The following is a 21,238-nucleotide window of genomic DNA, read 5'->3' as shown; positions in this document are numbered from 1 at the left end:
GGCTAGCGGCAACATGCAAAGGTGTACGGCCCCTGCTATCAGTGGCCTCCATGTAAATCCGACTTTGCGTCAAATGCTTCAGAATCTCCAGCTGGTTTTTGCGGATGGCGTAGTTCAAGGGAGGCTCTCCAGAAGCACAGGCGGTTATCAGGCTGGGGTTCGCCGCTGTCATGTGTCGTACAATTTTGAGTTGACCATGACCAATGGCGGAACCAAAGGGCGTCGCGCCGTGGACATCGAATGTTTCCAGTGAAGCACCCAAGTCCATCAAGTGCTCCAGAGCATTCGTCTTACCGGCACGAGCAGCGGCGTGCAACGGTGTACGGCCATGCATATCGACAATGTTCAGGTCAGTGCCAGAGGTGGTCACAGATTTCAAACTGGCGCCCAGTTCCATTAAGAGGTCCAACATGTCCGGATGACCACCAGAAGCAGCGGCATGTAGAGCAGGCCTTCCAGGCGCTCCCAACTGAGAACCTTTGATCACCAAGTACTTGACCACGTCCGAGTGCCCACGGCGAGCAGCCCACCACAACGGTGTTCGGTCATTCAAGTCAACGGCCTCGAGATTGCTGCCTGTTTCCACCATGGATCGGACAATCTCGAAGTGACCGAAGTGGGCAGCCATGTGCAGTGGTGTCACTCCATGGCGAGTTGTTGCACCAAGGTCAGCGTCCTTGCTTATCAGATATTCAACCAAATCCAGGCTACCCGCGCACACGACAAAGTGCAAGGGAGACCGTCCGTCGCCACCACCGACTGCGTTCAAGTTGGCGCCATTCTCCACCAGGTACTTTGCAAAGTCCAGGTGGCCCTCCTTGGCGGCGTAGTGTAAGGGGGTGTATCCTTTGTTGTTGGCAATGTCCAAGTTGGTACCAGACTGAACCAGATATTTGGCCACATCCAGGGAGCCTCCGAAGGAGGCATGGTGAATCGGCCGCCAACCATCACGACCTGCCACATCGACATGAGCTTTTCGGTCCAGCAAGGTTTTGACAATCTCTGTGTGGCCTAGCATAGATGCACAGCATAGGCCAGATCTTCCCCGCGCATCTTGTACGTTGACATCAGCACCGCTATCGAGGATTGCTCTCAAAGCCTTAGGTTTGCCGCCGCCACAACAGCACTCGATCAGAGGGTGCCGAATGCGCTCTCGTTCTCTCTCTCCAAGACCGGACTTGCGAATGAGACGGATGGCGACATCATCGAGGTCAATTGCCAATGCATAGTACGCGGGTATCGGAGGAACTGTTTCTCTCTCAGCAAAACGATTCATTTCGTCATTGAGACAGCCGTCAAGCCATTGTGCCCATGGTCTGAATGCAGGATGCGCCTCGTCCATGAACGACAGAACATGAGCATCTGTCCCCGAGTCTCGGCTAAGATCAACTCCTTGACTAAGGTGGAGAGGCCACAGCAGTGAAGAATATACTCGGAACGCAAGGTGAGCAGGTATTTGCGCAGCTTGGTCGTCTTCTTGCTGCCATATTTGAGGGTACTGTATGTAGAGAAGACAATGTCTCGCGAGGAAAGTATTTTGCAACTGTTCGTTGGAGAATCGGAAGGCCTCTTCAATCCCAATATCTGGTACCGGCAGTCTGCTCAGGAGAAACTGTTTGACAGTGAAGTGGGACAGGTGTATTGTCCAGTCTGCCACGGCTTGGCCGTTTTGCTGGTTTCGTACTTCGATAAGAGGACCACAAAGCGCGACGATCTCATCATTAAGATACTCTTCAATATATTCTTCTGGCATGTCTTCTGTTCGAAGATCCTCGCAGTCCTCATTGATACAGACTGCTTCAGCAATTTCGCTCACCGTCAGAGGACGGGCAGCAAAGGCAGCCCAGCGAAGTAGGTTGATTGCGCGATCGTTGCGATCACTTTCCAGGACTTTCTTCCAATCTCTCTCGTAAACTTCTTCTAGCTTTTTCGGCGTATTTTCAAGAATGGTGTGCAGCTGTTTTGAGCTCTTCCACGCCTTTAGAGACGGCTCTTGTACTTTGAGCCACTGAAATTGGCCTTGGCATTTCGAGGCCATGTTTGTGGCAAGGTCGGCTCTGAAGTCCTCGGATTTCTTCGCCAGCTTTCTGTCCACAATGTGCCGAGAGAACCTTGCAATGTCTATTTCGACGTCTTCTGGTGATATGCGATACTCGCTCATGGACACGGCAGTGTCTGTAAAGCGAAGTGCCTCGCGGATCGCAGACAACTCACGACTCACGATGAGCATCCGGTTTGATGGCCCCAGAATGGTGCTGACGTCGGTCAGGAACCTCGGTATGGAACAGATGCCGTCTTCGGAGGCCGAGCACTCGTCAAGACCATCAACGACAAGGAAGCATTTGGGCAGGTCCCGTAAGATATCGCCCAGGATGTCGATAATCGTCAAGCGGTTGGCTTTCTGGTCGCTTGTTGCCTGCCAACGGTGACTGACAAGATCAAAGACATTTGTGTGTGAACAAAGCTGTGATATCCACGAGCGAATGATAGTGTAGGGATCATCTCGGTTTGAGTAGTCAGATGACATGAAGTATGCGGCGACAGGCTCCCCAGATTCTTCCGATAGATATTGGACGATGCGTGAACACAGGAATGTCTTCCCGAAGCCTGGGCTTCCATGAACCCAGAGGATCTGTGAGATAGAATCGGTCCTTTCGGCCGCAGCCCATTGTCGAAACGCTTGCCGGCTAAGGATCCATTCGCAGGTGCCGCTGATCCTGTCGTTCCAGAAGCCATCGTCCCATCGATTCTGGTAATTTTGGCCAAGGACCCAGGCCATGATTTGGCGTCGCTTTTCCGCTGATGTGCATGTTAGTATGACCTTACATTGTCTGTGCGCGTTACACAATATCATCACCTTGTTGGTCAGCAATGACCTGGCGAAGCTCGTCAAGCCACTCTGGGGATGGTGGAGAAGGCGGTGCCGAAGTCCCTCCCTCTTGTTGTGTAGGTGGCACAAGACCGTACAAGAGGTTAATCAAGTCCCCTAGAAGCTTCAACTGGTCGGTTGCCGCCCCTTTGCCTCCCAGAGCCCAGCCCAGCCGGGATGTCTTCGAAGCGCAACGCTCACTAATATTGCAGCCCCTAAGCGGGGCACTTCTCCTACCAATTGATCCCGGCGCCAGGCCACTGTTAGGGTCAAACATGTTGTTGACCAACCTGAAGAGGTCCGCGACAGAGTCCCTCGTTTGCTGCTGGTCAAGGCGTGGGTGATGTTCGGTGGCGACATTCTTGCCGTCAAACCCAACATCGTGGCCCCATTGCTCCAAGCGCAATCTTTGGGCGCTGAACTGGACATCAAAAACGTCAGCATCAGCCGCGAAGCTCCGATATGCTTTGGCCCTGTCAAGGGCGTCCAGGCATGTTGTGAACAAGCCCGCGAGACCAATGATGCCAATGCCGAGTCCGATCGGCTCCATTGTGCGACGATGGCGACATGCATGCGAGGTCTCGCCGTGAGCGGATGAAGAAGTACGATCATGAGCTCGAGACGCAGGTTCAAGTTGAAGCTCATGTCGGCCTTGACACGTGATCCTGCTTCGTTCCATTACCCCTCATCATCTGTGGCCAGGCAGCAGGCTCCCATGTTCGAACACGAGCGTCTCAAGGGCTGATGTCTGGTGCAGGCTGATTTTGGGGCTGATGTTGGGGCTGATTTTGAGGCTGATTTTAAGGCTGATTCAGCCTATCTATTGCAAGCACCCCTATCTATATGCCAATATGCTTTTCCTATACATCTCATCTTTCTGTATCGGAGGTCGACAAGAACGAAAGCGACCAACATTAGAAGCTTCACATTGTAATCGGCGTGCCGTAGTGGCAGGAAAGGGGTTCGCAACAACAACAACATTGGCTTCCCGACGGACCCCCGCGGACGGGCCCACGACAAGTCTCTCTGGGCAAACAAAAGAAAATGGTGTCACATCCTTCTCGGCGCTGATAGAAGGGGACGACTTGAAAAAAATTCATACGGCAAGTATTGTTAGTCAGTCGTCTGCATGTTCAGCCTCCTTGCGATAGATTGTCAGATCTGGCCAGCCATGCTGCCTGTAAATGTCTTGTACTAATGAGATCAGAGACATATACCAACCAGACGGCGAGGACCAGACATCGACAACCTGCTGTGGCTCCAGTCGAGGGGGATGTGCTCAAGCTGGACGTACTGCTGCTTTAGTAATGCGAAGAAATAGACAATAGGCTAGATTAATAGGATGCGGAGGATATTAACGAAGCCTCCTCCACGTAGTTAGACATACCTTCTTTATCTTTATCACATCAGTCGAGGTTTTGGATTGAGAGGGTGCGAAAGACATTGCGCCCAGCAAGGTAACCTGATGATTGCAGAGTGAGCCAGATATGCAGCACGCTGTTGGGTGTACTGAGTACCTCATCTAGGGCCTGTTTTACACATGTGCACCTGCACATACCTTACACGTTCACGTCCCGTACGCAAATGGACACGGCAGCTGACCGTGCAGACATCGCGGCTACCGTCGCACCGACAATTTCGTACCCCTACGACGAGGACAATGACCCTGTGGGTGCTTTCGAATTGTGGCTCCAGCCTCCCCAGGCAACACGTCCCTCGTGCCCGACAAGGTCAAGCAACAAGTGCTGGCCCAAGGACCTCAACTGCCGATGGAGTTGCAACACAAAACTCGAAGGCGCCGCATTGGCACGGGCTCCTTCACCGGGGTATATAGCCCAGCCTGCACCCTTCCTTTCTCAACGTGGCATACCGACCAGAAGCAACGTCTTCGGAAAAAGCTCACCATGATCTTTCCAGCCCTTCTACTGTCTTTGGCAGCGTCAACCTTTGCCCAAGATGCCTGCAACGGCTTTACCGAGCTCTGCTCCCGCAAGTACAGCGACATTACCTTTGCCGCCTCTCACAATGCCGCCTTTGTTGGCTATTCTCCCTCGCACAATCAGTTCGAATACCCCGAGTCAGGCATGGACATGGGCATTCGCTACTTCACGACGCAAGTCCACATTGAAGACGGCGAGATCCGGCAATGTCACACAGACTGCGCGCTGCTCGACGTCGGGCCCTTCTCGGAGATTGTGGTGTCCATCAAGAACTGGCTGGACAGTCACCCGCGAGAAGTAGTGACGCTGCTGATCGGCAACGGGGATGATAATATCTTGATTGAGGAGTTTCAGCCTGCTTTCGAGGCCGCGGGTGCCAGAGACATGGTTTTCGAGCCAGGCAGCGACCTTGGGCCCAGGAACTGGCCTACGTTGGGGGAGCTGATCGATCTTGGGAAGCGCTTCGTTGTGTTCATGGGTAACTCGCACTCTCTCTGAGAAGACTGATGAAGCCTCTGCTGACCAAGAGAAGACTACAACGCCGACCTCGCCAAGGTGCCCTACATCATCCCCCAGTACGACCACTACGTCGAGACCCCATTCAGCCCGACCAAAGACAACTTTTTCAACTGCGACGTCGACCGCCCCAGTGCCGACACACCCGTAGACGAGCGCATGATTTTCGCGAATCACAATCTGAACATTGACATTGCGGGCATCAAGGTCCCGGCGCCACTTCACGCAGCCGATACCAACTCTGTGGGGAACATCCGCCAGCAGACGGAGATTTGCGTGGCGGATCATGGCAGGAATCCGAACGTGGTCATGGTAAATCCTTTAGAAATGATGTGGGAGATAAATAAGGCTGACCGATCTAGCTCGACTTTGTGACGGAGGGAAATGTCATCCAGGCACAGCGTGAGCTCAACGAGCTCTAGCCATACTGATTTGCGGAACGAAATCTGCATAATATACGAGACCACGATACCAAGGAAAGCTCTCACAGATATGAACATGTCTCGCTGTTGCCATCGATGAAGGAGTTTGGGCACGTCATTTTCAACAGGAGGCTGCAATTTGTGACTTTCTTTTTTTTTAGTCGAGATATACGACGCCCTAGCTGAGATTATATCTTGCTCGACGTAGCCTCTGAGATTCCCAGTAGGCTCTATGCTACTTTCAACGAAATGTGTTGACTGCCATATTTACATACTGCGAGTGTCTGTTAGCGCTGCTGAATGTCGACGACTTTCTTTCCAGAACTTACCGCTCAACCGGCGACAGGCCCAGAAGCGACATGGCATTGTGCAAGACAATCCTAGCCGCGTCGTAGAGAGCCATACGGGCCTTCTTCAGCTCGGGCTCACTGCCAACAACCTGAAGATGGTCATAACTGCTGCTAATGACGTGTGTCATGCGGAACAGGTACGTGAGGACAGTAGTGGGTTCGAGGGTCTTTAGTGTGTTCTGGAAGACATCGGGCCACTGGGACAGATAGCGAACGACGTTGAGAGCATGCTCCTCGGTCAGGAGGCTGAGATCAGCCGACGCGATCTCGGCGTCGGTAAGGTCCGCCCTGCGGCGGATGGAGCACAGGCGAGCGTGGGCGTACTGGAGGTAAGGGCCGGTGTCACCCTCGAAGGAGGTCATCGCTTCCATGTTGAAGTTGTAGTTGTTGATCCTGGAGCATGGCATTAGTATGGCTGCGTGAAGGTGAATGCTTGGAACTTGCCTCTTTCCGGTCATATCTTGCACCATCACACTGCTGATACCAAGAATATCGGCCACCTTCTCTGGCTCTTCCACTTGCGCGTACTTGTCCTCGTTGCGCTTCATGACTTCGTGCATGTGATCGCCAACATCACGGAGGATGTCGTTCAGGCTAGGACAAGTCAGTCACGCCTCGTGCCAGCACAAAGTGCCGTGTACTCACAACTTGACAGTGCCCTTTCGTGTGCTCATGCCGAGAACCATGCCGAAAGAGATGTGCTGGCATTTTTTCCTGATATCTTCGTAACCGAGGAGCTCCGTGATCTTAAACAGTTGCTTGAGGTGGAGCTCTTGCTGAGACGCGACAACGTACAACATCCTGTCAAAGTTGTACTTTTCATGCTGCAAGAGAGGTTAACGGGGCGCTCGTTCGCACCGCGGACAGGATGGACTTACGCGACCCTTCAGCTCACTGACATCACGGGTCAGGTACAAAGCGGTGCCGTCCCTCTTCCTGGACAAATGTCAGTGCGCCCGTGGGCTCGGGTCGTATGATGAGAAGCTTACCGAAGAACAGCCTTGCCGAGCTGTTTACCCTCTTTGCCGTTGACGTGCTTTGTGAAGTCAACGAGAACCGAGCCGCTGTCGTTCTCACTAATGCCACGCTCCGTCATCTCACCACCAGTCTTGGCCATGGCCTCTTCTGTGACCTGACTTTCGCCTGAAGATGTCAATTACAGCGTCGCGTCACTGCATACTCGACACTTACCACTGTACTCATCAAAACGAATGTTGAGGCGAGCATACGTTTCTACGCAAAGTCAGCGGATGCCGTCAAAGGAATGGAGACTGTGCTGACGTTTGTACTTGTCGATGGACAGATCGCGGAAGTGCCTCCACTGGGCGAGCGCGGCTTCGTCGCCATCCACCTTGAAGAATCAGTAACTTTCTCGGAATGATACGGGGGGTTTCTTACCATCATCTTGAAGTATCTACGTGCCTGCTCATCGAGACTTGTGGCCTCAAGTTCGGCAACGTCCTTGCCCTCCTTCTTCTCTGCCTCAATCTTCTCCTTCTCTGCTGTCATTTCCTTGTTGATTTGGACGTACAGCTTGAACAGATGATCGATGGGGTCGCGCTTCAACTCTGCGTCATCTCCGTACTTCTCGTATGCCAAAGCTAGAAGCCCGTACTGTTTGCCCCAATCACCGAGATCTGTTGGCCGTTAGCTGCTGAAAATAGTCGACCCCCCAGTGGGAATCTCACAGTTGATCCGCGTCACATCCCACCCGGCTGCCTCATACAGGTTGCTCAGGAAGCCACCGATGATGGTGGAACGCAAGTGCCCAGCGTGGAACGGCTTCGCCACGTTGGGAGAAGAGAACTCGACAATCTGGTGTGGTGTTAGCATGGTATCCTGTGCACCACTGGGTCAATGCACGAACTATCTTCTTGCGACCCTTGGAAGGATCTTGGGGATCTCTCAGGCCATCAAAAGCAGCCTTGCCTACGCGACTGATTAGATCCGGTGTCTGAACCGCGCGCAGAGCTCCATACCGTAGTCAGCTCCCTGTTCGCGAATTACTTTCAAAACAGCTTGCGTCGCCGGGGCGCCCTTGATGAAGAAAGAGAGGAAGGTCTTGCTAGGCTCGGGCTTCTTGACGAGGGGGTCATCCTCAGGCCACTGGGATTCATTCTGTCAGCTTTCTATCTTGCGTACTAGAGAAGCAACACTTCAACGGACCTTCTCAGCCCACTCGACCGCCAGGGCATCTGGCTTTGCTCCCTTGATGCGCAGAGCAGGCACAGCGATGATGAAGTCACCCTTGTCCAGAGACTGCGTCCACGCAATCACCGGGAAGATGATCGACTTTTCGACTCCCGAGATCTTAGAGAGAGTGTCAGCAATGTGAATCCTCCAGAGATCGAGAGGGTTGGTGTGAGGATGAGCGTTGGGATAGGTGGCAGCAGCGTCTGACAGAGAAATGCTGCCGACCTGGCTCGCGAGCGTGTCAATGGCCCCTGTCTCGGCCATGGCGAAGGCACCCGGGGTGGTATGAATCAGCCGAGAGGTTGGTGCTTTGAGAATGCGGTTTGTGACTTCGACTTTGACGTTGGTGGTGAATGGAGGGGCAGTCGATGAATTTGGAGGGGCAGAATTGGTAGAGCCAAAGTGACGGAGACCCTGGACGGCGGATTTTTTGCAGGGATGCAATTGCCAGTTCCGGACCAGCGCCAGACGCGACGCGGTGCGCAGAAAGAGTGGGCCGAGGTTGGTAAACGGGTAGCGGAAAGAGGCTGCAACAGGGGCAGAAGAAGAAGAAGACGCTGCGAGCAAGAATGGAGCTACGTGAGAGCTCATTGAAGTGTCGTTGAATTATAGTCCATGGGGAACAGAGCGGCGTCGGCGTTGTCGATTGGGCAGAGCCTCGTGTAGTGACTCACTCACCTGCACCATCTGACGCTGTCATAGCAAGACTTGGAGATGAGCCCAACGTCTGGTCCGGTCCTCATGTTTCAATCACAGAACGATCACGTGCAGGGAACAATGTCGCCTAACCTACAGATACAGTGCACTCACGGCATACAACGGGTCGCTGTTCAAACTCAGCTGTCTTCTATAGAAAGAATTGCCCGGTTTGAATAAGTCTCATGCTGTGCTGCATTACGAACGCTGCAATTGTGTGGCGCGCGATGTCGTGTTCGCAAATGCGCATACTTTCACCTCAAGTATTCACACATTATGTCGTGCATATGAACGACATTTCTCCCCATCATAGCCATTAGAGCCCGAGCCCAAAATGACTCAATTGAGACTCATATTTTCACCCCAAAATTGTCATGGATAAAGCTTTCTAGTCACCGACACATTTCAGGGACGCGGTTCTTAAGAAGAGTACAGGGTATTGCAAACCGGTGATCCCACAGCGTTTGCGCAAGCGCCGTATGTAGATCCACACATTACCCTTCCTAGACTAGCCTCTCAGGCTGTCGATTGTCATCAGCCACAGCTTTGCCTTGCCAGTGGCAGCGCCCCGGCGATGCCCGCACCTGACGGTCAGTGAGGTCAGGTAAGGTAACCTCGTCCTGATCACCTCCAGTCAACTCCACCATCATATCATCTCCACTGTTCGCTCAACCACGGATCACGAATACCTATCCGACTCGACTATCCCCTTCCCGACTGCGGCGGAATCAAGTATTAGCAATTCAAGCATTCAGTTCGGTCCAGTCGCGGTTTTGTTGCAACCGCAGCCCACCCTGCTCGGAGGCTGAGCTGATTGGGATCCGACTGACTGGGTCTTGTCTATATTCGTCGCGCCGCTTCATTGTCTCTTCCATTGTCGCATCACCCGCCAAACGACACCCGATCGTTTCGCACGCGCCATTCTCGTTACACTTCTGCCATTCGACACTGTCTCTCAGTCAGGACTCACCTCAAAAAATCTTTATCGAACAGGGCTTCCTCAAGCAGACCTTGTACCCACAGTCGCGCTCGCACCGAGACAAGCACCTCGACCTCGACAGACGCGAAAAACAAGCCAGCCAAAATCGCGACCTTGCGCCAAACGAAAACCCGACTATTCTCCAGTAGTTAGCACTGCCCGTCTTCTTGCGGCATGCCCACCATCAGACACCAGCATGGAGGCCGCGGCCGCGACAATTAGGCAGCTCTCCCGCCAGACCTTACCAGACAGACCTCATCAGTTGTCAACATCCCTCGACTACAGGGCACCCTATTTCCCTGAAGACAGCAGAGCGCACGGGTTCGAAGAACAACGGATACGGCACTGTCAGTACATGACCTTGGTCAGCCATGGTGATCGAGGCATTCTCATGCCGCGCAGCTACCACGAGTTCAGGGAAGAACCACCAAAACCCGTCGTCAAAGAAATCAGCACGTTGGCGCGCCCCGGCGGCTCCAAGAAGACGCTGTCCTTGAGTGACTACCAGAACAAGAAGGCGAGCGCCAATTCATCGCCGCATTCGACCCCCAAACCAGATCGGCTTCCTGGGCCGCGTATGGACGCGAAGCCGTCGGATAGCGTCCGGAGACCAGAGACTATGAAGCCAGTCCCGCATGTTTCCTCGGTTGAGGGCCTGGGCAAGGCTAAGCCCAAGGGCTTGCCAGAGAAAATCGAGGTAGACATGAGGTAAGTCGGCAAATAGCATTCCCTGTCGCAATGCTAATTAGATCCTTACTGTAGCCTGCCGCCTAAACCGCCCCCGCCATTACATCCCAAGAGTATACTACACGATAGAAAAAGACCTGCAGATCTAGATGAGGCGCGCCCGCCCAAGCGACCGAAACCGACCACCAACGAGAGCAGCCGCGAAGACATTAGACAGCCGACCGACACAAGAACCCCAGTGTCGAGCGAAGATCCGATACGGCGGAAGCCAGTCGAGTCGGCACCGTCGCGCGATCAAGCCCAAAGGGAGAGGAGCTCATCATTGCTGGGTATTGGGCGCAGCGCAATGGTCAATGCGTTACCAGGCGCGAACCGACCAGAATCGCCCGCGGCCCGGCCCCGAACTACATCCATCAATGGTGTCAAAAGCTCCTCTGCAGAAAAGGGACACAACGGCGCAGGAACCTCGTCGGGCCTGGGAGAAGCGAAGCCCAAGATTGTGCCACCTCTCCTGTCACCCCTGCGAGTGGGCGTGGAGCCGGAGCAGAGCAAGCCTGAGAAGAGACGCCGCGATGATGGTCCTGACTCCAGGACAGAGAGACCTCCAAAGCCGGAGCCACGACCTGCAGCTAAGCGACTCAAACCCCCCCCTCGTATCCCATCACTGCTATCGCCAACACTTCCGGCGGCGGTCGAGGAGGCATTAGAGCGCAGGCAGCAGGTCTCTAAAGGCAAAACGGACGCGATATCAACCGAAACGAAGGCGAAGGATAGAGACGGCGCGATTCAGTCCAAGGCGCCGGCCGAGACTTGCACAGACAAGAGCGGACGCGCACGGAAGAGCCTGATAGTGCGCTTGAAGGTACCATCGAAACTGAGGGACCGATTTGCCAAGGTTTTGCAGAGCAGTGTTGCGCGAAAAGGTGTTGCGAAGCCGGTACGACCGTCTGAGAAGTACCCGGCCAGCAGCCTGGATCCTGAGCCACCAAGTCCAGCAGCGAAACGACCGCGAACTTCGGACATGTCTTTCAAGCACCCCGAGCCCTCGACGCCTTCTAAGAAATCCACCACAATGTCTCGGGTGAGCTCCAGCAATTCGCTAGCCCCTACACCAGCCGACTTGGTTGCGACTCCATCGTTGCCGGACGGCGCGGAGCGCTCCTCCGACGTGAACAAGTCAAAAACACAGGCCTTGAAAGCCAAGGAGGTTGAATACCAGAAAATCGGGCGGACCATCAAGCACAAGGCCGACCCGATGCTCCGTCCGGGCAACGACTCCAGCACCGTCAATGGCAGCGTTTCGAAGCAGGAGCGCATGCACAAGCGCGCATTTGCCCTCATGCTCGAGAGCATATGCGCCTTCATGCTGAGCTTTCAGGTGCAGGATCAGCTGGCTGCGTTGAACCACAAGCCGTGCGACGGGACAGGGTGGCAATCCTGCCTGCCGCTCATCGAGGTGATCCAGCACCACATCCGCCGCGGCAGCTCGAGACGCTCACTAGGACCGGTCTACGCAATCTCCCTGCTCTTGCAAGCCGTGGCCACGGAAAAACTGACCGAGTCTTACACAACGCGCGACGAGAAGAGCGTCGACATGGCCAGGCTCTTTCAGCACACGCGGAGCCAGTTCAAGATCCGCGCCAACTACCGCGATGTCGTCGCGTCGATTGAGAATCCTTCGCTCCGCATCCGCGAGTCGCACATGTGGCCTCAGGTGGACGATGCCGTAGAGGCGACGCTCCGAGTCCTGCGTGCGTGGTGCGCTGAAGAGAATGTGGACTGGACGGCGGAGCTCAGCTTGACGGGCTCCACGACGGCCAAGGCCAACACCACTTGACGACGCCTCAAAACAGGCTAGGCTGAATCACCAAAGAGTAGGGCATGCATGGTCATTTTGCGGTGGATGAACCTTTTGCTTGCCTGGTGTTGTACCATGCTTTTCTTTTCTCAGACTTGTTAAGCGATCGTCTTGTTCGCAATATACCCCATCTTTTTGTTCGTAGTCCCCAGGGAGGAAATACCATGTGGCGTTGTGTTTTGCACTTTTTGGCTTGATCGGCGGCTCTGGAGGTGGTGGCTCATTAGGAAAAGGGACGATCACCAGCTTGGCATTGGCACCGGAGTTTTAGTAGTTTAGGGAGGTTGACGAGCGTGGACTCGCCCTTATCAGTAAGGTAGGAAATGCCTTCCTGCGACATCCTTCGTCAACAAAACTCTGGCATGAATGAAACGCAATCAACGATGGCTCCTGGCTCGCTCTGTGACTGGTGCACGATTGATGGGAAATTTTATCTCGAGGAAATATGTATGTTCATTTTGAGTCCCATCTGTCCACCCAAAGTTTCGCTACAGATGTCGCATCAATTTTCCCAGTGTCAATTTTACTAATTTGGTAGGTCATTAGAAACGACAGTCATCGTCATGCCGTTCATAGTCTTGCGTAGAGGTAAGGACAAGCTAGCATTTATTTGCCAGCGTCGACCTTGGCAACGTGGGAGACAAGGTCGAGCACACGGCGGGAGTAGCCCCACTCGTTGTCGTACCAGGAGACGAGCTTGACAAAGTTGTCGTTGAGGGAGATACCGGCCTTGGCGTCGACGATGGAGGAGGCAGTGTTGCCGTTCATGTCGCTGGAGACAACATCGTCCTCGGTGTAGGCGAGGATGCCTGCGAGAGATGGGTTAGTCATATGGTCAACAGTCTTGGATGGCAGAGAGCTGTCGCTTACCCTTGAGGTGACCCTCGGAAGCCTCCTTGAGGGCGGCCTTGATCTGGTCGTAGCTGGCGCCCTTCTCGAGGCGGACAGTCAAGTCGACAACGGAGACGTTGGCGGTGGGCACACGCATGGACATGCCGGTGAGCTTGCCGTTGAGATCGGGGATGACCTTGCCGACAGCCTTGGCGGCACCAGTGCTGCTGGGGATGATGTTCTGAGCAGCACCGCGGCCACCACGCCAGTCCTTGGAGGAGGGACCGTCGACGGTCTTCTGGGTGGCGGTGTAGGAGTGGACGGTGGTCATGAGACCCTCGACGATGCCAAACTTGTCGTGGATGACCTTGGCGAGAGGGGCCAAGCAGTTGGTGGTGCAAGAGGCGTTGGAGATGACATCGGCCTTGCCGTCGTAGGTCTTCTCGTTGACACCCATCACGTACATGGGGGCATCAGCCGAAGGGGCGGAGATGATGACCTTCTTGGCACCGCCCTTCAAGTGAGCAGCGGCCTTGTCGGTGGTGGTGAAGACACCGGTGGACTCGATGATGTACTCGGCGCCAGTGTCCTTCCAGGGGATGGCCGCAGGGTCACGCTCGGTGTAGAACTTGACCTTCTTGCCGTTGACGCTCAGGTCGTTGCCATCCTGAGCGATGTCGCCCTTGAAGATGCCGTGAGACGAGTCATACTTGAGCATGTACGCCTGTGAAAAGGAGTGTCAGCTTTCAACTCAGATGCAAAATGCGGCATGAGAGGCGGTTGACGTGATTGACGTCTTGGTGGGTGTCGTAATGCCAATTGATCAGAGGCCTACCCCGGTGTCGGCGGGTTTTCTGAGGCATGATATCATGGAGGGGCAACCCAAGAGCTGATGGAGGGGCAAGGGGGGCGAGGTGGTGTTGGTGCTGCTGCCCAGCACAGTCGGACCGATCGACTTACAGCGTAGTGAGTCTCAATGAAGGGGTCGTTGACAGCGACGACCTCGATGTCCTGGTGCTCGACGGCGTTGCGGAAGACGATGCGACCGATGCGGCCGAAACCGTTGATGCCAACCTTGACGGGAGCCATTGTGATCTGCAGGGTCTCTGGTCAGCCTTTCTGTGTCTTTTTTTCTGCATGGTGGGGGCGATTGGCGCGCGTTGAGGGAGCTAGCTGTCCAGCAGCCGCAGCAACCAGGCCTCCTCCGAGCGAGAACAGGAGCTGGACTGGAGTGGCACAGCACGGAGAAGCTTGACAAGAAGCTCTCTCCATTACTGGTCTGCTATCCTGGCCTCGAGAAGCCGCGGCGAGGACAGCCATGCTCGGAAACAGTCGTGATGCGCGCTTGAGCCGCGAGGAGGGGGAGGGGCAGCTCTCCCAGCTCGCTGGAGCTGCCTGGCAGCAACACAGCACCAGTAGCAGCAGCGGCAGCTTCGAGGCAACGGCAAGTCGGGAGGGGAGAAGACTCAATGACTTACAGAGTGATGTAGATTGTTGTTGGGGAGGATGGGAGTGGTTTATTGAAGATGGAGGATGAAGAGGAGGAGAAGGAAAAAAGAAAGAGAGGAGAGAAGGGAGAGGAAAGTAATAAGTGCTGGAAGGACCGGGTGCGTTCTTATGGCATTGCTATGACGAATGGCAGACGGAGCTCCCAAAGGGCACATCCCGCCAGCCAGCGACTGGAGGCAAACGGACCACCCCCAACTCATTCCATCCGCCCATCCAACAACCATCCTCAAACGCAGCCGAGCCCCTACAGCGGTTGTCACTCACGTCTAATTAGTTCCGCCGCCTTCGTCGACGGGACGCACCAACAAGTCCTGCGCTCTGCCAGGCTGCATCGCGGGTGGGGTCCAGCCCACCGTCCCTGATCCCCGCCCCTCATACGGTGGCACCGCAGCGCTCAACAAGCTCCAGTCCAAGCCTCACGATGCTCCATGCTACCTGTACCAAGTAATGAATTTAACATGGCTGTTGGATGGTTGAGGATAAGACACTCACTTTACATGAAAATACTGCCAGCTGTCACCAAGTCAGTTCAATGAGGTAACAAAATGCCCTCTCTACCTCTGATTGCTCTAGATCTTGCCCCTCACTGCGCTACGCGCGACAAGACAGTGGTTTTTGTCATTTGATGAGATTACAGGAGAAAAAGCTTTCCCATATCGGCCCGCGCGGGATTTTACTGCAAGGCCCATGCCACGAGGCTGGATGGTACGCCCTTCGCGACCAGGAGCAGGAGCTCAATCGCCGTAAGCGCTGCTCGCTATCAGTCATTGATTCCCAATCTCTATTACTCAGAGAAAGGTCGCCAGTCGGACTGTCCCAATGCGGCAAGGCAGGCAAACAGACAGAGCAAAGCACTCCGTGTACGGCCTCGCAGCTCTCTAGAGCCAAAATCCCTCATCGTGGCCAAACATCAACCATCTGTGAATGCCATGTTGACAGTTGGTGATGGCTTCACTCTCACTGACTTGGACAATTCCCGATATATGCCAGATCGGGTAGTTTTCCCCACGTAGGCACGGTAATCGCCCGGCTACGTCGTCCATGCCTGTCCGTCGTGCAGATGTCGAGGCTTCACGGCTTCGACCGGGCCTGTTTTCGCCTAAGCGTGACCCCAGTCCTCCGCAACGCCCCGATGGCCTCGGAACACACACAACTGCCGGGGATAGGCTTCGCATCTGCCAAGTGTAGCTCATGGTATGGGGTCTGGGAACGAGTGTCTTACTACTAATAAGAGGGATATACAATACTACCAGCATACAGGTTTATTCAAACAAAGACATCATCATCGTGCTCTCGTCAACGGCTTCAACCAACTCGTCGTCGCGGCCTTCCACGGCTCTGCCCGGCACCCAAGACATTCCCGGCACGGGAGTCAATGGCAATGGACTGACTCTTGTTGCTCCATATGTGTGGGATTTCAGACCGAAGCTGAATTCTGATTACGTGTTCGACCCGAAACATAACCGCAGTCCGCATAGCACCCCTTTGCACATGAAGGCGTGGTATGTTGGTGGATTAATTATGAACAATATGAGTAAACGGGATCCCTTCTCGTTGTCGACACAACCTCCTCCAAGGAAAGTCATCAACAAGACATGCTCTTCAAGTCACACCTCGACCCAGAACAACGCGGCAACGTATGAGCGCCGCCATCTATCTAACTTACACCGTCACTGCGACTCCCTTCCATATGCCTGACCATGTTCATGACCTTGACCGTCATCTCGCTGCTATGTCTGGCTTTTCAGGCAGTGGATGCATCAGCAGTCCCTCCCCCTAGGAAGGATGGACAGGCGCCATTGGAACAGCTTGTATTCCGCCGTTGGGGACTGAGACCTTGCGTCTCTTGGCCGCGTGATCCTGTATTCGACGAAGCTCCGTTTCGATCGCCGCGACCTTGTGGCGCATCTGGCTTATCTCGCCCGGCATAAGGGCTTTGATGTATTCGGTCATCTGGTTGACCAGGTCCGTCGTCTCAAAGTTCTGCTGCCAATGATCGAGGTTGCGGCATCGCATGTCGAGATCCTCGTGGACGTCCTTGCAGTATTTCGACAACTTATCGTGTAGCGAGCGGTGCATGTCGCGGTCGTTGGCGCACTTGGTCATCACGTCGTTAAGTCGCGCCGAATGTATCTGGACAAGTTCTCTGCAGGCGTTGATATCGCCCTGGCAGGAGGTGATTGACTCACCCTTGCTGATTAGCTCTTGCCGAATCTCAGCTATTTCAGCGCTGACGCGAGGCCCAATGCATGCCACGACAGAGTCAACAAAGGACTCCCTGTCCTTGTATAGCTCCTCAAGATGCCTGCGAGTCGTCTCAACATGCGCTACAGTGGCCAATGATCCGTCCGCTTCCGAGGTAGCTTGCACTTGGGGTACCGGGGTTTGTTGCCTTGTTGGAGTCGCCATCCATGCCCAGTCCTTTAGGTGGTCGGGTATAAGGCTTTGGGAGCGGAAAATATCCACGACATTTTTCTTCAAGTTGTGTAGGTCCATCTTGATCTGATCAACTGCGTATTGTATCTTGTCTAGATCAGGGTCTAGACCTTGGCTGTTGGGTTGAGCTGCGACGGTGAGTGCCGTCTCCTGCGGAGCCGAGGACTGTTCCAAGACGTCGACTTTGCTTTTGAGACTGCCAACATCCGTTTCTATCTCGCCAGTTCGGGCGCTGAGCCTGTCTTCTAAATTTTGGAGTTCGGTCTTGAGCTCTGAAACTGCGCGGTCAGCCGTGCCTGGTTTAGGAGGAAGACTGAGTCGCTCGTCTAGCTTTCGAACGTGACCCTGAAGTAGTGTCTGCTCGCTAGCAGCGTCTTGCACTTTCGCTGCGAGCGTATCGTGCGATTTCATAATAGACGCTTGCTTGTCCGTGATTTTGTCGAGGTCCATAGCCTCTTGCCACTTGTTGAATTGCTCCCGTAGAGTAGTGATATCGGACACATACGTCTTGAGCTTTTCGTCGTAGTGTTCGCGTATCCTTTTGTCGTTCTCCTCGAGCATTGCTGTGTACTGACTTCGCATCTCTTCTGTCCTTGACTTCAGGGATGTGTCATAGTGCTCGCGTATTCTTTTATCGTGCTCCTCGAGCTTTGCCTCGAGCTTTGCTGTGTAATGACTTTGTATCTCTTCTGTCCTTGAGTTAAGGGATTTGTCGAAGTCTTCTTGAATACGTTTCGCCGAGTCCGTGATAGACTGGTCGAATCTTGTTTGGAGGTCACTCTCTAGTTTCTTAATCTTCGCCTCTTGTTCGCGGGCGATGGCTCCAAGCCGCTCGTCGAGCTTGGACCTTTCGGCGGCATCTGTCGTGGTTTTCGGCTGCTGCTCTATAGTATCTGTAGCCTTGATACCTGTGGCTTTTAGAATCTCTGCGAAACAAGCCTCGAGATCCTTAGTATCATCTTGTGTCTTTTTAAGGTGCTCTTTAGCATCCGCGTAAGCCAACTTGGCCTGTTTTACGATAGACGGATGATCAGGGTATTGCTCTGCTGTAGCACGGCTATGCTGTAGTTTGCATTTGCTAAGGCGTTGCTTTGCCTTGTCGATTTCGGCAGAACGTAGGTTGCGCACGATTCTGCTTGCTAAGTCCGACGATTCAGAAGCTTTGTTGTTGCCCGTATCTGATCCTGATGTGGACATAGGTGCAGGACTTGCTACGTTTGTGGTGGGCAAGGCTGGACTTCGTGCATTCGGAGAATATGATGAGGAAGCCCGCCGTCTAAGTAGGGGAGGCCTCTGTCGTTCCCGACTGCGTTCACGTCGATGCTCTGAGGGGTGATAGCTGTCATAATCGCGCCGCTGAGACCTGCTAGAATCCTCGTGATCGCGCCTGTCGCAGTACGCGTAGTCTCTATGACTATAGCTGCTCATTATTACCTCCTGCCTGGCGAGAAGTGTTCAGATAGCTGCATCGCGTCAGTCGGCTCGGCGCAGGGCTCGATATCATTACTACCTTAGGTAACGTAATAGTACTCACTTGAGATGTGAAGCAGGGCTTTCCCGTTTGGTGCGAGACAGATGAGTCGATTGGAGTGTGCATGTCTCACCGAACCGAACGCCACGTTGGAAGCAGCTTTTAGGGGCCGCGTTGTGTGTTCAGTCTCTCGTCTGTGAGCGTGTTTGTGAAAATGTTTGTTTGCTTGGGTTGTCCGTTCTTTTGGCTCAGGGGTTCTTCTTCACTTGTCGCCGCCCGTCACGTGCGTGGGTGCGTGCGTGATTGCAGTTTCCAGACGAAACAACATGAACTTGGGTTGATAATCGCCAGGAAGTGCCCAGATTAGCTACGCAGCCAGGTTTGCTGCATGGATTCAAGTCACGAGTAAGTTGTTTTTCATTGCATGGTTTGAAGGGAAGCGACTGTCATTAGAAGCCACCAAATTCTTCACCTGCCGCGCAACGTCGCCATCTGCGAGGCAAACAAAGTTGATTTCCGTCACGCGACTGGACCGCGTTTAGTAGCTTTTTTTCTCAGACCCACGCGCGTCACTGCCGGTCTTGATTACTAACCAGCTCCTGACTAAGCAGATTCTCTCACCGAAGACGGCTTTCAGCAACGCGCCTGCTTGCTGCTCAAGAGGTAGACGACACATCACGCATTGACGATTCCTTGATTCAAGATGGCTGCCGTGAGTGGACTGGAAATATGACACTGGTGGCAAGGAAGAAACTGATGGATATACAGCCTGTGATCACCACCTCCGAGTCCAAGGACCTTCGCGGTCTCAACATGATTGCGGCGCACTCGCACATCCGAGGATTGGGCGTTGACGCGACGACGTTGGAGCCGAAAGCTGCGTCGCAAGGCCTGGTTGGACAGGAAAAGGCGCGCAAGTCTGCCGCCGTCATGCTGCAGATGATTAAGGAAGGCAATGTGGCTGGTCGCGCTGTGCTCATTGCTGGGCCCCCAAGGCAAGACGAAATACTCTACGCACCCAATCCGAGACCAAACTCTGACAATGTGACAGCACCGGAAAGACAGCCCTCGCCATGGGAATGGCGCAATCTCTCGGCCCAGACGTCCCTTTCACATCCCTCGCCGCCTCCGAAATCTACTCTCTCGAAATGTCAAAGACCGAGGCGCTCAAGCAAGCCTTTCGCAAATCCATCGGTGTCCGGATCAAGGAAGAAAGCGAGATCATGGAGGGCGAGGTCGTCGAGATTCAGATTGATCGCAGTGTGACGGGGAGCGCGAAGCAGGGCAAGCTCACCATCAAAACTACGGATATGGAGGCGGTATACGACATGGGCAACAAGATGATTGATGCAATGACCAAGGAGCGCATCATGGCTGGCGATATCATTTCCATCGACAAGTCGTCTGGCAAGATCACCAAGCTCGGCCGATCCTACGCACGCTCGCGCGACTACGACGCAATGGGTGTCGACACCAAGTTCCTCCAGTGCCCCGATGGCGAGCTGCAGAAGCGCAAGGAGACAGTCCACACCGTCACACTCCACGAGATTGACGTGATCAACTCGCGGACGCAAGGTTTCCTGGCATTGTTCTCGGGCGACACGGGCGAGATTCGCAGCGAAATCCGCGACCAGATCAACATCAAGGTCGGCGAGTGGAAGGAGGAGGGCAAGGCCGAGATCGTTCCCGGCGTCCTGTTCATTGACGAAGTCCACATGCTGGACATTGAATCCTTCGCCTTCCTCAACAGCGCTCTCGAGGATGAGCTGGCGCCCATCGTAATCATGGCCAGCAACCGCGCAAACGCCAAGGTCCGCGGCACCGATTACCGCAGCCCGCACGGCCTGCCATTCGACTTCCTCGACCGTGTGGTCATCATCAAGACCCACCCCTACAGCCCGGAGGATCTCAAGCAGATCTTGAGTGTCCGCGCGCAAGAAGAGGAGGTCGACCTGTCGCCAGATGCACTCGCCTTGTTGACCAAGGTCGGTTCAGAGACAGGTCTCCGCTATGCTGCCAACCTGATCACAACGTCGCAATTGATTGCAGCGAAACGCAGAGCCAAGCAGGTCAGCGTCGAGGACGTGCAACGGAGTTTCACCCTGTTCTACGATCCCGCGCGGAGTGCCAAGTTTGTTGCTTCGTTCGAGCAGCACCTCCTGGGCAACAACGGAGCGGCTGCCGGTTCAAGCGCGAATGTGGACACGGTCATGACCTAAAGATAACGGGAAAAAGCACGGGCCTTGGATTTCATGTTGTACCATGTGTTTTATTTTTTGTGTTGCGATAGAAGACTACTCTATGATTGGTACACATAGGTAGCCTCGGTGTTCAGTAGGAATTACATTAATACCCAGCAGACAGCGGCGCCACCACGAATCGAGTGCACTCGTGATGATACGAGACCACGCTGGCAAGTACCAGGGCCAAGCTCGGTTGCTCAAGAGGCAAAAGGATGTGCATTCGGCGCTATCTGGCTCG

At 54.3% G+C, this 21,238-nt stretch overlaps 9 protein-coding genes across 9 annotated transcripts; 5 read left to right on the top strand and 4 right to left on the bottom strand.

Moving 5' to 3' along the window:
- Positions 1-547: 547 nt before the first annotated feature.
- F5Z01DRAFT_615688 (ankyrin repeat-containing domain protein) lies at positions 548-1,018 on the bottom strand (the record flags this gene model as incomplete). The annotated part of the gene is made up of 1 exon (XM_046260874.1): positions 548-1,018. A coding segment is annotated over one exon (471 nt), but the record flags the coding sequence as incomplete, so codon positions are not given.
- A 2,516-nt stretch (positions 1,019-3,534) lies between these two features.
- Positions 3,535-4,368, top strand: F5Z01DRAFT_644978 (uncharacterized protein). The gene is made up of 2 exons (XM_046262809.1): positions 3,535-3,972; positions 4,077-4,368. Exons 1-2 carry the CDS (start codon positions 3,643-3,645, stop codon positions 4,188-4,190), a joined length of 444 nt encoding a protein of 147 aa, XP_046121973.1. The 5' UTR covers positions 3,535-3,642; the 3' UTR covers positions 4,191-4,368.
- Positions 4,369-4,773: 405 nt separating this feature from the next.
- F5Z01DRAFT_633054 (PLC-like phosphodiesterase) lies at positions 4,774-5,700 on the top strand (the record flags this gene model as incomplete). Its single annotated transcript, XM_046261909.1, has 2 exons — positions 4,774-5,287; positions 5,342-5,700. The coding sequence occupies 2 exons, from the start codon at positions 4,774-4,776 to the stop codon at positions 5,698-5,700; spliced, it is 873 nt and encodes a 290-aa protein (XP_046121972.1).
- Positions 5,701-6,072: 372 nt separating this feature from the next.
- F5Z01DRAFT_670703 (arginyl-tRNA synthetase) lies at positions 6,073-8,554 on the bottom strand (the record flags this gene model as incomplete). Its single annotated transcript, XM_046264596.1, has 11 exons — positions 6,073-6,691; positions 6,743-6,921; positions 6,976-7,033; positions 7,087-7,240; positions 7,289-7,330; positions 7,379-7,448; positions 7,496-7,734; positions 7,786-7,912; positions 7,965-8,026; positions 8,077-8,203; positions 8,264-8,554. 11 exons carry the CDS (start codon positions 8,552-8,554, stop codon positions 6,073-6,075), a joined length of 1,968 nt encoding a protein of 655 aa, XP_046121971.1.
- Positions 8,555-10,161: 1,607 nt separating this feature from the next.
- F5Z01DRAFT_692972 (uncharacterized protein) lies at positions 10,162-12,769 on the top strand (the record flags this gene model as incomplete). Its single annotated transcript, XM_046266199.1, has 2 exons — positions 10,162-10,673; positions 10,728-12,769. 2 exons carry the CDS (start codon positions 10,162-10,164, stop codon positions 12,487-12,489), a joined length of 2,274 nt encoding a protein of 757 aa, XP_046121970.1. The 3' UTR covers positions 12,490-12,769.
- A 130-nt stretch (positions 12,770-12,899) lies between these two features.
- On the bottom strand, positions 12,900-14,885 carry F5Z01DRAFT_701418 (glyceraldehyde-3-phosphate dehydrogenase). Its single transcript, XM_046266413.1, has 3 exons — positions 14,302-14,885; positions 13,381-14,065; positions 12,900-13,319 (listed from the first exon to the last, which is right to left on the bottom strand). Exons 1-3 carry the CDS (start codon positions 14,428-14,430, stop codon positions 13,117-13,119), a joined length of 1,017 nt encoding a protein of 338 aa, XP_046121969.1. The 5' UTR covers positions 14,431-14,885; the 3' UTR covers positions 12,900-13,116.
- A 1,033-nt stretch (positions 14,886-15,918) lies between these two features.
- Positions 15,919-16,727, top strand: F5Z01DRAFT_315284 (uncharacterized protein). The gene has a single exon (XM_046258987.1). It carries the CDS (start codon positions 16,042-16,044, stop codon positions 16,546-16,548), a length of 507 nt encoding a protein of 168 aa, XP_046121968.1. The 5' UTR covers positions 15,919-16,041; the 3' UTR covers positions 16,549-16,727.
- Positions 16,588-18,956, bottom strand: F5Z01DRAFT_315499 (uncharacterized protein). Its single transcript, XM_046258988.1, has 2 exons — positions 18,797-18,956; positions 16,588-18,749 (listed from the first exon to the last, which is right to left on the bottom strand). The coding sequence occupies exon 2, from the start codon at positions 18,712-18,714 to the stop codon at positions 16,627-16,629; it is 2,088 nt and encodes a 695-aa protein (XP_046121967.1). The 5' UTR covers positions 18,715-18,749; positions 18,797-18,956; the 3' UTR covers positions 16,588-16,626.
- Positions 18,957-19,181: 225 nt separating this feature from the next.
- Positions 19,182-20,976, top strand: F5Z01DRAFT_679336 (TIP49 C-terminus-domain-containing protein; the record flags this gene model as incomplete). Its single annotated transcript, XM_046265513.1, has 3 exons — positions 19,182-19,184; positions 19,547-19,752; positions 19,809-20,976. The coding sequence occupies 3 exons, from the start codon at positions 19,182-19,184 to the stop codon at positions 20,974-20,976; spliced, it is 1,377 nt and encodes a 458-aa protein (XP_046121966.1).
- Positions 20,977-21,238: the final 262 nt, after the last annotated feature.

Source organism: Emericellopsis atlantica (assembly GCF_019669845.1).
Source record: "Emericellopsis atlantica unplaced genomic scaffold F5Z01scaffold_3, whole genome shotgun sequence".
NCBI classification, from domain to species: domain Eukaryota; kingdom Fungi; phylum Ascomycota; class Sordariomycetes; order Hypocreales; family Bionectriaceae; genus Emericellopsis; species Emericellopsis atlantica.
The sequence above is the reverse complement of the archived record's forward strand: the minus strand, read 5'-3'. Positions and strand labels throughout refer to the sequence as shown.

Coding starts and splice junctions, on each gene's coding strand:
- F5Z01DRAFT_644978 (XM_046262809.1), top strand. CDS start 3,643: ATGTTGGGGCTGATTTTGAGGCTGATTTTAAGGCTGATTCAGCCTATC. Junction 3,973..4,076: donor ACTTGAAAAAAATTCATACG/GCAAGTATTGTT, acceptor TAATGAGATCAG/AGACATATACCAACCAGACG.
- F5Z01DRAFT_315499 (XM_046258988.1), bottom strand. CDS start 18,714: ATGAGCAGCTATAGTCATAGAGACTACGCGTACTGCGACAGGCGCGAT.
- F5Z01DRAFT_315284 (XM_046258987.1), top strand. CDS start 16,042: ATGGTATGGGGTCTGGGAACGAGTGTCTTACTACTAATAAGAGGGATA.
- F5Z01DRAFT_701418 (XM_046266413.1), bottom strand. CDS start 14,430: ATGGCTCCCGTCAAGGTTGGCATCAACGGTTTCGGCCGCATCGGTCGC. Junction 14,066..14,301: donor TCATTGAGACTCACTACGCT/GTAAGTCGATCG, acceptor TCCTTTTCACAG/GCGTACATGCTCAAGTATGA. Junction 13,320..13,380: donor TTCCGAGGGTCACCTCAAGG/GTAAGCGACAGC, acceptor CATCTCTCGCAG/GCATCCTCGCCTACACCGAG.